Raw genomic sequence first — 15,086 nt, 5'->3', positions numbered from 1 at the left:
CTTGGGATCTTCTTTCCCTGGGACCTGTTCTTCCCTAAGCCTCTTCCAGTTCACTTCAGCCCCTGGATAATTTTTTTTCCTTTTCCTAGAGGCCAGATCTTAATACGTAATGATCAGCTTCTAATGACATCAATATCAGTCAACTTTTTGACTTAAAGCTGTGGTTTCAAAATCTAGTTATAGGTTGGGTGCAGTGGCTCATGTCTGTAATGTCAGCACTTTGGAAGTCCATGGCAGGCATATCACTTGAGCTTAGGGCCTTGAGACCAGCCTGACCAATGGCAAAACCCCGTCTCTACTAAAAATACAAAAATTAGCCAGGTGTGGTGGCGCACGCTTGTAATCCCAGCTACTCTGGAGGCTGAGGCACAAGAATCTTTTGAACCTGGGAGATAAGAGGTTGCAATGAGCAGAGATTGTGCCACTGCACTCCAGCCTGGGTGACAGAGCAGGACTCTGTCTTCAAAAAAAAAAAAAAAATCTAGTTATATATCAGAAGCACCTGGGGTGCTTATTAAAAATAGAGAAACAGACTTCTGTGTTCTACCCAGGAAATTCTGGTTTGGCATTTGGGAGCCACTGATTTAAATGATATTCCTTAGTTGGTTTTTTGAGGGTGAAATAAAAGAATCACCACCTTGCATTCATTCATTCACTGTGTGTTTGAAGCCAGCTGCTTCTAAGCTCTTGGCCAGGAGCTGGGGCACCAGTCCCAGCCTTCAAGTCTTTCATGGTAGACAGCCCAATACAGTACCCTCTGTGGACCACACTGTGCCAAGCATGAGACATGTCCTGGCTCGAGGAGGCCTTCCAACAAGCCCCTGAAGTGTAGGTCCTGTTACTCACCCATTTCACAGATGGCCCGGGCTCAGAAAGGTGAGCAGGAGGCAGACCTGGGTGTTGCGGCTCCGGAGCCTGCACGCACTTCCCAGAAGCAGAGCACTGCTGGGACCAGGAAATAGGAGGCATCTGCGCAGCCTCAGGGAAGATGCAGGCTTTGAACGGAGTTCTGGAAGAGGAAAAGCGGTTGGGCAGGAAAGTGAGCTTGGCCCTGCTCCTGGCTCTGCCAGCGCTTGCTGGGCCTATCTGACTCCTCACTGGGACCTACATGGCAGGCATTCAACATGCACTGAAAAGCAGGGGTTCGCCATGTGCATGGCAGCAGAGGTCAGGGCCTCACTGCCCGTCCAGGGCTTTGCATGGCCCACTTTACGCCCAGCGGGGCAGGCCCCAAGACCATGTGTGCTGCTGCTTGGGTGGCTCTCGAGTGGCAGGGGCAGCCTGGAGCCCTGTGGGTAGGGATTCTATAGACATTGTTGGGTGTGCATGTCACCTTGAGGGGCCGTGGTGAAGGAGAGGGCTGTCCCCGCAGCCCTGCCTGTGTTCCAGGGCCCAGACTAAGGAGCAAATGTGCTGGCCCCAGTCTGGGCCATCCCCTTCCCCTTCCCTTCTGTGTGAGCTGGGGCCAGCTTCTTCATGGTGCAGTGCTTTGATCTTCCTGTCCTTAGACTATGGTTGTGGTAGGGACTGTGGCAGGCTTGTGGTGAGGCGAGTTGCTGTCTGTATGTTGATGGCAGCAGTGTCCGGCACTTGGGGGGTCCTAGGGAGGTATTCCTCTTGTTCCTTTTTTCCCACAGCACCTTGCACAGAGCTGCTGCGACACGCAGTGCAGCAATGAATAGAAGTGTGAGGGATTCCATGTTTGGGTCCCCTTCCACGAACACTCCCTTTGTGGAAGCCATCTTTCTCTCTCCTGGATATGCCCTCTGGGGTCCCCTTCCACACTCTCTGGTGGAAGCCTGTCTTCCCCTCCTAAACTCCGTCTCTCTCTATTTCCTTCCACTCAGTGTGGAAGCTGCTTTTCTCTCCTGTATTCCATCTTTCTGGATTTTCTCACTCAGTGTGAGAGTTAGCTATTTCTCTCACCTTCTCCTTTTCTCTCAATAAATAAATCACTTTCTACAAACAAACAAACAAAAAAGAAGTGTTGAGTTTTAGAAAATGCTCCCATGTCTTCCGTGTACCCTCTGAGATGGAAGTAGCCATTGGGGTCTGGTGGGTGCTGACCTGTTGTGTTGGGTGGGTGATCGGCTGCAGCTATGCCCCTGCCTTCCAGGACCTGCCCTCATTCACCCAGAACGTGCACAGGCTGGTCAACGATCTGCGCTACTACAGACTCTGCAACGACAGCCTGCCTCCTGGCACTGTGAAGCTCTAGGCTCGGCCTGCTACCGCCCGGGGACACGGACTTCTGCTGCTGCCACCTGCGCCAATCCTACCTTCCACCACACGTCTCCCAGATGGGCCTCGGTCACACTTTTGGTTTCTCCTGCCCCAAGCAACGCTGCCTGCCTCTGCTGCTCCTCCACATCTTGCTGCCGCCCAGCAGAGCTGGCTTCCGGGTCCACTGAGCACTGGACGGTGCTCCCAGGGCATGTGGCCAGGTACCAGGAGGCACTGGGAAATCCCACAGGGTGGCCCATGCAGACCAGGAGCATGTCAGTCATGGGGCAGAATCGCCAAGGACAGCTCACGACAGTGCCACCTTCTCACCATTCCAGCCAAGGAGAGATGTGATGTCGGAACTGTTCTGGTACTTCTGTCAAGACACCCCCGCCCCAATTGCCTTGAGGTCTCTGCTTGGTCAGAGATTTACAAAGACTCATGTTTTTGTTGTTTTCTCATCATTCCATTGTGATACTAAGAAACTAAGACGCTTAATGAAAAGAAATAAAATGCCTATGTTGTTGTTCTAGAAACCCTAGCTGGAGCTGCTTGCTACTCACAGCCTCCTTGAGGCCGGGCTCCGGACAAGGGGCATTCTGGTGGGAACACAGGTTGCGCGGCGCGGAGTGTGCTGACTCCTGGCACCTCCCACCCTCTTCCAATGGCGTCTTTCTGACTGCCCTTACTCAGCGCTAATGGTTGGCCAGGTGGTGGAGGGAGGCTGGAGTCCAGGAGGGGGGGTCTCACAGTTGGCCAGGTGGTGGGGGGAGGCTGGAGTCCAGGAAGGGGTCTCACTGACAGTTGACCTGGTGGTGGTGGAGGCTGGAGTCCGGGCCACCTGACTCCCGTGGCACCCACTCCCCTCAGTGTGGGAAGTATGGGCTCTGCCTCCCCTGCCTCCTGGGGAATAGATAACTTCCCACAATGCCCAGCAGGACCTGGCCCTCTGAGGCCTGAAGTCTTACTGGAGGACAGGGAGGTGGGGCTGGTGATGGATTACCTGGGTGAGAATAGAGGTTACAGGGGGAGGGAGGAGAGTGTGGCTCTGTGAGGGTGGGGATGGGTGGGACTTAGGGCTCTGTGTAGTGTCTGAGAGCTGGGGCTTTGCTCAGACTTTCATGTGTGGAAGTGGCACTTGTCATTGAATTGTCCAGAATCTGGAACCAGTAGCTCCTCCTGTGCTAGGTGTCGTGATGACCAGGCAGGCACAACTTGGGTAGTTGCTGATGTGGACTACAGTGCCTGGCAGGGAGACATTGGCTCACCTGGACGTGAGGGCGGGTATTGACTGGCTTGATGCCAGGCTTGGGGAAGTGGGGAGCTGTGGGCTGATGTCTGCTTCTGAGACTTCCATAGGAATCACCTGGGGGGGTGGGGGCTGGGCCGGGGTGAGCAGGGCGTGCATGATGTGTGCTTGTGTGGCAGGCCCTTGCTCCATGTCAATCACAGCTTCCCAGCTGTGGCGAGCCCTGCTCCAGAGTTCAGAAAGGAGAGAATCCAAATGCCAATTGCTCTTCTGCAGAAAGGAATTAGCATCCAATTATACCTGGGCTATAAATACCACCTTACCTGCCTGCTAGGGAAGGCCAGGAGTGCTGTCTGTGCCTGAGAGTGTAAAAGGGCTTTTTCCCCTGGAGATGGAGGGGTTGAAGGGATGGGATTTGTTGCCTGCCAACCCCTCCCTTGGACAGAAGAACACAGGCAGGACTTAGGAGGATAGAGGAAAGGGCTGTGGGGAGTAAGCTGGGCTGGGATGGAGTATTTTATTTTATTTTATTTTACTTTTTGGAGACCAGGTCTCACTCTGTCACCCAGGCTGGAGTGCGGTGGTGCAGTCACAACTCGCTGCGGTCTTCACTCACAGCTCTCAGTGATCCTCCCACCTCAGCCTCTCAGTAGGTGGGACTACAGATGCACACCACCACACCTGGCTGGTTTTGTTTATTTTTTGTAAAGACAGGGTCTCACTGTGTTGCCCAGGCTGGTCTCAAACTCCTGGGCTCAAGCGATTCTGCCTCGGCCCCCCAAAGTGCTGGGATTACAGGCTTGTGAGACACCATGCCTGGCCAACTGTAAGATGTTCATTCCAGTACTGATACCATGGCCCAGGGGTGTGGGCTGTAGTGAGCCCCCATTTCTTAGAGGTGTGTAAGCTGGTCTTTGACCTGACTTGATTCTTTTAGTATTTATTTACTTTTTGAGACTGAGTCTTGCTCTGTCGCCTGGGCTGGAGTACAGTGGCACGATCTCAGCTCACTGCAATCTCTGCCTCCTGGATTCAAACGATTCTCCTGCCTCAGCCTCCCAAGTAGCTGGAATTAAAGGCACCCACCACCACACCCAGCTAGTTTTTGCATTTTTAGTAGAGATTGGGTTTCACCATATTGGCCAGCTGATCTTGAACTCCTGACCTCAAGTGATCCACTTGCCTCGGCTTCCCCAAGTTCTGGGATTACAGGTGTGAGCCACCGTGCCTGGCTCTTTGATTCTTACCTGCAGTGTCCCACATAGGGCCCGACACAGAGCAGGCTTCGGAAGCGCGGGTGGAATTGAGTGTTCAGGTCCTAGACACATTCAGAAAGTATCTTTTCCCGTTCTGAGGATGGGGATGGGGAAAGGACAGCAATGGATAAGAGTGGGCCTTTGGGGCCGGGCACGATGGCTCACACCTGTAATCCCAGCACTTTGAGAGGCTGAGGCGGGAGGATCGCTTGAGTCCAGGAGTTCAACATGGGGCAACATGGTGAGATGTCTCTACCATAATAATAATTTAAGGAAAGAAAAAAAAGAGTGGGGCTTTGTGTCAGTCTTGGGTTGGGGCAGATAATGGCAGGGGCTCTCAAGGAGGCTGTTTTTCCCGCTGCCTTTGAATGTGAGGCTGCTCTTCTGTCTCCATTCGGGTGCCCATGTCCTGCCTTTCTTTTGACTTGTGTCATTTACGTCTGCCAAGAGTGCAGCCACCGGCTTTGGGACGAGATCAGATGAAACCTTCATCTTCCCAATTTCCAGCATTTTCCTCCACTTCCCACCATTGGCCTCATGTGATGGAGGGTTGAATGTTTTTTTAACAGCCTGTATTTTTCTCCTGACTATAAAATGTTTGTTGTACAGTATATGAAATGTGCAGAAAACTCTGAAGCAAAACACAAAAAAATCATCTAATCCCACTGCCCAGAGAAAAACACTGTTAATATTTTGGTGTATTGCCTTTTGAGATTACCCTATATGTGTGTAAATATGTATGGTTTTCTTTTGAAAATTGAGCTCCTGCTGTTGTTCTATTTTATTTTTATTAAAAAAAAAAAAAAAGAAAAGATGTTTTTAAAAATAGAGATAAGGTCTAGCTGTGTTGCCCAGTCTGGTCTCGAACTCCTATGCTCAAGTGATTCTCCAGCCTCAGCCTCCCAAAGTGCTGGGATTACAGGTGTGAGCCAGCGTGCCTGGCCGAGCTCCTGCTATTTTATAGCCTCCTTTTTTTTTTTTTTTCCTTCACAGCCACATTTAAGTTACATGTGGCCTCCTTTTTATTTGTTTAATATGTTGTAACCGTTTTCTCATGTTATTAGATATTCTTCTTTTTTTTTTGAGATGGAGTCTTACTCTGTTGCCCAGGCTGGCGTGTAGTGGCATGATTTCAGCTCACTGCAACCTCCGCCTCCTGGGTTCAAGTGATTCCCCTGCCTCAGCCTCCCAAGTAGCTGGGATTACAGGCGCCTGACACCACACCTGGCTAATTTTTGTATTTTTAGTAGAGGTGGGGTTCTGCCACGTTGGCCAGGCTGGCCTCGAACTCCTGATCTCAGGTGATCTGCCTGCGTGAGCCTCCCAAAGTGCTGGGATTACAGGTGTGAGCCACCACGCCTGATCTGATATTCTACAAGTATCTAATGCTATCACTGATGATGTAGTGATCATCCTTGTCTATGTGTTTGTCTGATTGTTTCCATAAGCTGGAATCCTGCCTGTGAAATTGCTGGGTCAGATGTGTCTGAGGCTTATATGGATATTTCTTGGGGCCTGGTTTCTATTCTGAAGGAGGAGAAGTATTAGACTTGGGAGTTGGAAACCTGTGCAGTGAGGCTCCCTGGGGCCACTTGACCAAATCAGCCCCTGGTTAGTGGCCTAACCAGGCCTGCCCACTTCTTCTGAGCGCCATCCTTGTCCCAGTGTCCCTCTTCAGGGTGAGACCTCTGCAGGGGAGCATAGACCAGGAGAGGAAGGTGGCTGGCAGCTCTAGCTGGCTCCTTGGGCCTGGGCAGAAGAGCTATGATTGATGGCCATTTTTTAATAACCATTATTTGCTGAATTCTCCCAGCCTGGTGCCAGGCTGCAGGCGAAGGACTCCTTTCCACTGCAAATGCAGCAGCTGGTTCCTTAGGAGGAGCCAGCTCTGAGATGGGCAATGTGTTCTGTGCACGGGGGATTTTGGTGACTGTGGTTTGATCACTGTGGCTCATCTCCAAGACCAGCTGTTGGGAGAAGCTGGGGCGCTGCCCTGAAATGACTCTGGCTGCCCCATCAGCTCCCCTCCTTCCCCACCCCTCCAAAGCCTCCAACCCCCCTCCTTCTCCCCGACCCCTCCAAAGCCTCCTCCTCCAACCTCTCTGAAGCCCTCCTCTGTGAGGCGCTGCTGAGCGCCCCTTCCTCCTCGCCACCCCGCAGCACCTGTGTCCCCTCTTGTCCCAGGAACCATGGCATCGCCCCTACCACTATGAGAACCTGCAGACAGTGGGGGGTTCTGTGTCCTGAGTAGGGCCCGGCTCAGCGGGTGCCAAAAAATCCTTATGTGCAGGATGATTTTTCAAATTTATCCAAATGGGTTTTTCCTCATGGAAGAGGCCTGGAGCCCCGCTGAGGCATCTTCTAACTAATTTTCAACATAATGAAACTGCGTCCTTGGTGCCTGCTCCGAACACTGTCGCCTTACCTTGCCCGGCTCCCTAGGGAAAAGCACTTAAGAGAAAGGCTCTTCAGTGAAGAATTTCTGCAGCTCAAGGACTCCCTTTTCCGCCCTTCCCTCTTTGTATCGTTTGAAAACATCTTTTAAAAGCCTTGTTAATTAATTGTCTCAGGTCTTGGAGGTGTTGAGTGACTGCAGGCATTGATAGCAGGCTGGGTTATGTGGCCTCCTGGGGTGGGCAGAGAGCTTCGTGGTACTGGCCTTGGTGCTGGCTGGAGCCCGACTCAGAGCCCCCAGGGGCCTTTGAAGGGTGGCAGAAACTTCCTCTGGGTCAGTCAGGTACCAGGGGGTGGGTTGGAAAGATCATTATTTCATCGAAACATCCAAAAGATCCACAGACCTGACATAGGCAGCAGGCATTTTGGCAACAGGTAGACTTTTTTTTCAAAGACACGGGTTTCGGCCGGGAGCGGTGGCTCATGCCTGTAATCCCAGTACTTTGGGAGGCCAAGGTGGGTGGATCACCTGACGTCAGGAGTTCAAGACCAGCCTGGCCAATGATGAAACCCCGTCTCTGCTAAAAATACAAAAATTGGCCTGGTGGCGTGGGCGCCTGTAATCCCAGCTACTCCAGAGGGTGAGACAGGAGAATAACTTAAACCCAGGAGGCGGAGGTTGCAATGAGCCGAGATTGCGCCACTGCACTCCAGCCTGGGCAAGAGTGAGACTCTGTCTCAAAAAAAAAAAAAAGACACTCAGGTTTTTAATTTTTTCCCCTTCTCTTTTATTTTTTTTGAGACAGGATCTTGCTCTGTTGTGCAAGCTGGAGTGCAGCAGTGCAGTCGTAGCTCACGGTAACCTCCATCTTCTGGGCTCAGGCGATCCTCCTGCCTCGGCCTCCCCAAGTGTGGGGATTACAGGTGTGAGCCAATGTGCCCTGCCCCTCCCTTCTCTATATAATAAAGAAATTACTATTTGCAGATAAAAAGACTCAGCTAAATCATATGATAACATCTCAGTGGGTGGCTTTCAGACCTATCCTTGCATTTGTGTGCGTTGGCCCATCTGTACACCTCTGACTTTCAGTGGGAATAAGATCATATTACTACCTGCCGGGGTTCTATCCCCTGAGGCACACACTACACTTTTTGGTGGGTCTCACGGCCTCTAGAGACCCCAGCTGTCTGTAGCCATTTGAATCTAAGCCCTGGACTGAGGCCACTCAGGTTGAAGTGGCCTCTGTGGAGCGGGTGGTAATCTGGGGCCCCTCTGACCCACATGGGTGTCCAGCACTACCGTTGGTGGCTGAGGCCAGAGACAGAGCCTGTTGTCAGGGTAGTCCCTGAGAATGGGGATTCCCCAATTAGCAGAGGCTGCAGCCTGCCCATGCTGCCTCCCCCAGCCCGTCCCCAGAAGCCACGCTGGAGTTGATTCCCGAGCTCCCGAGTCTCAGCGACCTTGCTTCCAGCCTCTGAAGGGCACTCGAGGAAGAGTGATTGAGACTCTGGGGAAGGACGTGTGTAGCATCTCAATCGCTCTTCACCAAGCCTGCCTGGGGAGGGCTGCACGTGCAGCTTTTATGACGTTAATGATCTGTACCACGGCATTTCCAAAACTGGCTCCCCGTCTCTTGCTGCAAGAGGAGACCAGCAGGGGCCTGCCCTCTGGAGACAAACATCCACCCCCTTAGGATTCCCTGCCTTCTGAGCAAATCCTTACCAATGAGGAAATTGAGGTACAGAGAGGGTTAGTGACCCGCCCAAGGCCACACAGCAAATCTCCAGCAAAACTGGGGTCTAATTGCAGGCCTGGCTTCAGAGCCAGCGCTCTCTGAGCTCTACCTCCTCCCAGCCGCTCTGGGGACACCAACACCACTATGCACTCCTCGGGGTTTGGGGCTGGAAATTCCCTGTGCTCACATCTGTTACTCATAAACGGTACATTCTGATGGCCCAAGGAGACAGCACCCGGTCACTGTTGCCATTGAGCCGCAAGGACACGGAGGCCCAGAGATTCTGTGACTCACCCGGGGTCACACAGCTGGAAGGTGGCAGGGCGAGAGTTTAAACCAGGTCCAGAGGATTCCAAATGCTGCCTTTTCCTCCGTCCCCAGCCAGGGTCGATGTGGCTGCTCTGTCCGTTTTACAGTACTGCTTAGTGAAAGGCCTGCAGGGGGCGCTATCAGGCTTTTTGCAGCGCTGCAGTCGACCACAGAGTGCAGGCACCCAAGTCTGCCTGGGGGCTGGGATTGGGGGACACCTGGTTGGTGTGGGGCAGCTTTGTCAGGGAGGGGCTGAGCAGGGCAGCCCCTGCCTTCTCATACCTCCCAGTCTGGGCTGGGTGGGCCGAGGGACTACCTGCTGGTGCCCACCCCCTGTCTGTGTGCCCTGCTGCCTAGGGCAGGCCTGGGCGGCCCAGGGCTCTCAGCCTCAGCTTTCTGGAACCAGACTTTATACCCCTGCCAGGTGACCTTGCCCCTGCTGCCCTGGCCTGGGAAAATCTCAGCGCCTCCCTCCCAACCACCCAATGAGGGTTACAGGGCTTTTCTTCCCACCCTCAACCATGCACTGGGGGCCCAGCTCGCACTGCCCTTCCAGATAACTCTAGGGAGGCCATGGCCTTTGGAAAGAGAGTTGTGGCCAGGTGCAGTGGCACACACCTGTAATCCCAGCACTTTGGGAGGCTGTGACAGAAGGATTACTTGAGGCCAGGAGGGGAAGACCAGCCTGGGACATAGTGAAACCCCATCTCTACCAGAAAAAAAAAAAAAAAAGCCTGACGTCAGACACATCCGCACTGAGATCTTGGGCTCATGACTTATGACCTAGGGCCACGGTCACTGACCATCTCTGAACCTCAGTTTCCTCATCTGGAACGTGGGAGTCATGGTGGAAATAGGCCGGAAAGAGCCAGCCTGTGTCATTATTCAAATATCCATGTGGATTATTTTGATATGAATTTTAAGCAATAATTGAAAATAACAGCAGTACAAAGCTGTTCTCCCCAGCCCCCTGGTGTGGCCCAGCTGCCCGGCCTGCCCCATTTGGAAGGGGGTGTCCATCCTTCCCTGCAGCTGCCCATGCTGAGGCTTCCATGCCCCTCCTCCAGTCAGGAGGCCTAGGTGCCTGTCAGCCCCTCTGGCCCACGTAGGAAACGGCAGACGGGCAGTGGCTCAGAGGCTGTGTGCCAACGTGGTCGGCCTGGTGCGGGTCGCACCCAACAGATTTGCCAATCTTCCACGGCAGCTCTAGTGATGGAGACTGTTTTATGGGGTCAGGGACCCTCCTTGAATGTGAAAACAGGACCATCCGTTGGCCCCTCTGAGCTCCTCCAAAGCCTTCTGCTGTTGCAGAAACGTTGCTTGCTTTTCCATCTGGGCTAGGCTGCGTTTCTGTTCTTTGCAACTGTCCTCTCTTTTTCTTCTGTTTCAATAAAGCCCCTTCCACAAGCTCTGGGAGGAAGCCAGGAGGGCGGAGACCTTGGGTTGGGATCCCGGCATTGTGCCCTACTTCCTATGTGACCTCATGCAGGTCACCTCAGTGTCCTCATCAAAATCATGGTAAGTATTTTGATATTTTTGTCAAACTAATAGGTATAAATAACCTCTTTTTTTTTTTTTTTGAAACAGAGTCTGACTCTATTGCCCAGGAGAAAGTGCAGTGGCACAATCATAGCTCACTGCAGCCCCGACCTCCTGGGCTCAGGCAATCCTCCTCACTTAGCCCCTTGAGTAACTGGGACTACAGATGTGTGCCATCACACCTGGCTAACTTTTTGTAGAGATGGGGTCTTGCTATGTTGCCCAGGCTGGTCTCGAACTCCTGGCCTCAAGCGATCCTTCTGCCTCAGCCTCCCAAAGTGCTGGGATTACAGGCATGAGCCACCTTGCCATAAATAACCTTCTGAAGGAAAAGCCGAACTTTTCGCTCTCTGCTCTCACACTCAACACAGAACATGTCTAAAAGGTGTGGGGATTTCTCACATCATGAAGCAGTTCTCCAGTGGACACACTGAGTGTCCTCTAGTTCAATTCAATTCTGACACTGTCTACCCGAAGTTAGCCTGAGATCCCACAGAATGAGGGCTCAGTCCCGCGGGACTGCCCCCGACTTCTGATGCCAGTCGCAACCCGTTTGTTTTACCTGCACCTTTGACCAGGCTGTAAATCAACAGGTCCCCACAACCCCCTCCTCGGATTTGATAGATCTAGAGAAGCTCACAGAACTCAGGGAGACACTTTAACCGTTTGTGGTACGGGATATGACAAAGACTGCAGGTGAACAGCCAGGTGGAAGGGGTGTGCAGGGCTGGGCATGTGGGCAGGGGCGCGGGGCTTCCATGTGTTCTCTGGGGACGCCATCCCCCAGGAACCTCCACGTGTTCCACAACCAGGAATCCCTTCCAGACCCTGTCCTTCTGGGTTTTTATGGAGACTTCATGACATAGGCATGATTGATGACACCACTGGACATGGGTGAACAACCTCACCTTTAGCCCCTCTCCCCTCCCCAGAGGTCCAACCCTCTAATCACGTGGTTGGTTCTCCTGGCAACCAGCCCCCATCCTGAGGCTATCTGGGGACCCATAAATAGTCCCCTTGTTAGAACAAAAGATGTTGCTATCGCTGAGGCATTCCAGGGGATTTAGGAGATCTGGGTCAGGCCAGGCACGGTGGCTCATGCCTGTAATCCCAGCACGTTGGGAGGCTGAGGCAGCAGATCACGAGGTCAAGAGTTTGAGACCATCCTGGCCAACATGGTGAAACCCCGTCTCTACTAAAAATACAAAAGTTAGCTGGGCGTGGTGGCACGTGCCTGTAATCCCAGCTACTCAGGAGGCTGAGGCAGGAGAATCTCTTGAACCCGGGAGGCAGAGGTTGCAGTGAGCCAAGATGGCACCACTGCACTGCAGCCTGGTGACAGAGTGAGACTCCATCTCAAAAAAAAGGAGTTCTAGGTCAAAACACCAGGGTCAAAGACTGAATATTAGGCCAGGCTTCGTGGCTCATACCTGTAATCCCAGCTACTTGGGAGGCCAAGGTGGGAGGATTGCTTGAACTCAGGAGTTTCAGACCAGCCTGGGCAACTTAGTGAAACCCCATCTCTGCTAAAAATAAAACAAAATTAGTCAGGCATGGTTGTGCACGTGCCTGTAGTCCCAGCTCCTCCAGAGGCTGAGTCGGGAGGATCACTTGAGCCCAGGAGTCAGAGGCTGCAGTGAGCCATGTTCACACCACTACATTCCAGCCTGAGCGACAGAGCAAGATGCTATCTCAAAACCAACAAACAAGAAACCCCAAATATTCAACAAAAGATTCCCGTTAACCCCATCTACAAGGGTTTTATGTAAGAACCCATAGCAGAGACTAAATATATATATATTTCTTATTTTATATCACAGTAAAAAAGATATTTTACAATATCCCACACCTCCTTTTTCTAAAGGAAGTCAATTATAAGAGTTCCAGGCTGGGCGCGGTGGCTCAAGCCTGTAATCCCAGCACTTTGGGAGGCCGAGGCGGGTGGATCACGAGGTCAAGAGATCGAGACCATCTTGGCCAACATGGTGAAACCCCGTCTCTACTAAAAATACAAAAAAAATAGCTGGGCGTGGTGACGCGCGCCTGTGGTCCCGGCTACTCGGGAGGCTGAGGCAGGAGAATTGCTTGAACCCAGGAGGCGGAGGTTGCAGTGAGCCAAGGTCGCGCCACTGCACTCCAGCCTGGCGCCTGGTGACAGAGTGAGACTCCGTCTCAAAAAAAAAAAAAAGTTCCAAGTTAGAGTTGTTGTTTTTTTTTTTTTTTTTTTTGCTAGAGACAAGGTCTCACTCTGTTGTTCAAGCTGAAGAGCAGTGGTGAGATTATAGCTTACTGCAGCTTCAACATCCTAAGCTCAGGTGATCCTCCTGCCTCAGCCTCCTGAGCAGCTGGGGCTATGGGTGTGCACCACCAGGCCCGGCTAATTTCCTTTTTGTAGAGACGGGTTCTTGCTATGTTACTCAGGCTGGTCTGAAACTCCCAGCCTCAAGCGATCTGCCGGCCTTGGTCTCCCTAAGTGTTGGGATTACAGGCGTGAGCCACCATGTCCTGGTCCCACAAGTTAGAATTGTTGAAGGAATTAAATGAGATTGTCCACTTGAAGTATGGGTATATTAAAACAACAACAACAAAACCTTAGTAAGAATCAGCCTTTCTTATGATATGGTGATGGACCTGGAATCCTATGCCTTCAATCAATGGCACCCAAGAGCCCCTTAACCTACGGCACCCATAATTCTTCTCCCTCTGGCTCACCCGTCTGCAGCTGCCCGGGTCTCCTTGCTGTTCCTCACACGGGACCACATGCTTCCACCTGGGGTCTCTGCACCTGCTGCTGCCTCATTCCCCTGAGGGGCTCACAGGCTCATCTCCCTTGGGTGTCCACAAAGTAAAATGCACACAACAACCCCCTTCCCCCTCTCCATTCTCCTGGTGCAGCTCTGGTTTTCTTCATGGTGCTTATCAACACTGGACTTGCTATTTTTTTTTTTTTTGAGTGGAGAGGTTATCATCAGTATCCCTTCAAAAGAATGGAAGTGGCCAGGCGCAGAGGCTCACGCCTGGAATCTCAGCACCTAGGGAGGCAGAGGCAGGCGGATCACTTGGGGTCAGAATTTTGAGACCAGCCTGGCTAACATGGTGAAACCCTACCTCTACTAAAAATGCAAAAAAATTAACTGGACGTGGTGGCATATGCCTGTAGTCCCAGCTACTCAGGAGGCTGAGGCAGGAGAATTGCTTGAGCCCGGGAGGTGGAGGTTGCAGTGAGCTGGGGTTGCATCACTGCACTCCAGCCTGGGCAACAGAGCAAGACTCCATCACAAACAAAAGAATGGAAGCTTATATGGCCTGGGCAACACAGCCAGACCCATCTGTACAAAAAAATACAAAAATCAGGTGGGCATGATAGTGCACCTCCCAGCTACTTGGGCGGCTGAGGTGGGAGGACTGAATGAGCCCAGGAGTTCGAGACCAGACTGAGCAACACGGCAAGATCACATCTTTACAAAAAAATTTAAAAATTAGCTGGGGTGTGGTGGCACATACCTTCCAAACTCCTAGCTCCTTGGGAGGCTGAGGTGGGAGGATCGCTTGAGCCCAGGAGTTTGAGGCTGCAGAGAGCTAGGATTGCACTGCTGCAGTCCAGCCTGAGTGATAGAGCAAGATCCTATCTCAAAAATAATAATAAAGAAAACATTACAGAAGAAGCTTCTAGAAGGCAAGAAACCACTTACAAGGTGCCCTGCCCCAAAAGATACATCCACATCCCAGAACCTGTGGATATGACCTTATTTGGAAAAAGCGTCCTATCCATGGGGCCCTAAATCCCATGACAAGTGTCCTGAGAGACATACAGAGGAGAGGCACCTTGCGGAGGAGGCCAGGCAGGGACAGGGGGAGTGGCCAGGAGGGCTGCTCGTGGCCCCCGCAGGCTGGGAAAGGCAGGGCCGGATTCTTGCCTGGAGCCTCCAGAGGGAGGTAGCTCTGGCAGCCCCTTGGTTTCTGACTTCCGGCCTTCAGAACTGCGAGTGGATAAATTCTGTTGTCCTAAGTCACTGTGGTTACGGAAATCTGTTTCGGCAGCCCTAGGAAAGTAATCCACCGCGGTGTGGCACACACCCAGGCGGGGCCTGGAATGTAGCAGAGCCGGTGGCAGCGAACATTCTCTGGAAAGAGCCAGACAGAAAATATTTGAGGCTTTGCAGGCCGTGTCTCTCTTGAATGCTCAACTCTGTCCCTGGAGCGTGAACCACAGCCGCGAATGACACTAACGAACGGGTGTGGCTGCGTTCCGATAAAACTTTATGGACACCGAAATTTCAATTTCATATAATTTTCATGTGTCACTGCATTTATTATTATTTATTTATTTATTTATGAGACACAATCTTGCTCTGTCCACCAGGCTGGAGTGCAGGGGGG

At 52.2% G+C, this 15,086-nt stretch overlaps 1 protein-coding gene across 2 annotated transcripts in view; it reads left to right on the top strand.

The window, feature by feature from the left end:
- XPO6 (exportin 6) overlaps positions 1 to 2,759 on the top strand; it is a 121,485-nt gene extending 118,726 nt beyond the window's left edge. The window contains exon 24 of one of the 2 annotated variants that reach the window (XM_032243039.1): positions 2,117 to 2,759. In XM_032243039.1, coding sequence (XP_032098930.1) covers positions 2,117 to 2,218 — 102 coding nt within the window. In that variant the 3' untranslated portion in view covers positions 2,219 to 2,759. The remainder of the gene's footprint in view (positions 1 to 2,116) is intronic. The other variant, XM_032243037.1, reaches the window with a different exon arrangement.
- The last annotated feature ends 12,327 nt before the right edge of the window (positions 2,760 to 15,086 follow it).

This window comes from Sapajus apella, unplaced genomic scaffold, assembly GCF_009761245.1.
Source record: "Sapajus apella isolate SASKATOON/1434 unplaced genomic scaffold, GSC_monkey_1.0 scaffold51, whole genome shotgun sequence".
NCBI lineage: Eukaryota > Metazoa > Chordata > Mammalia > Primates > Cebidae > Sapajus > Sapajus apella.
This window is presented reverse-complemented; position numbering and strand designations above follow the sequence as displayed.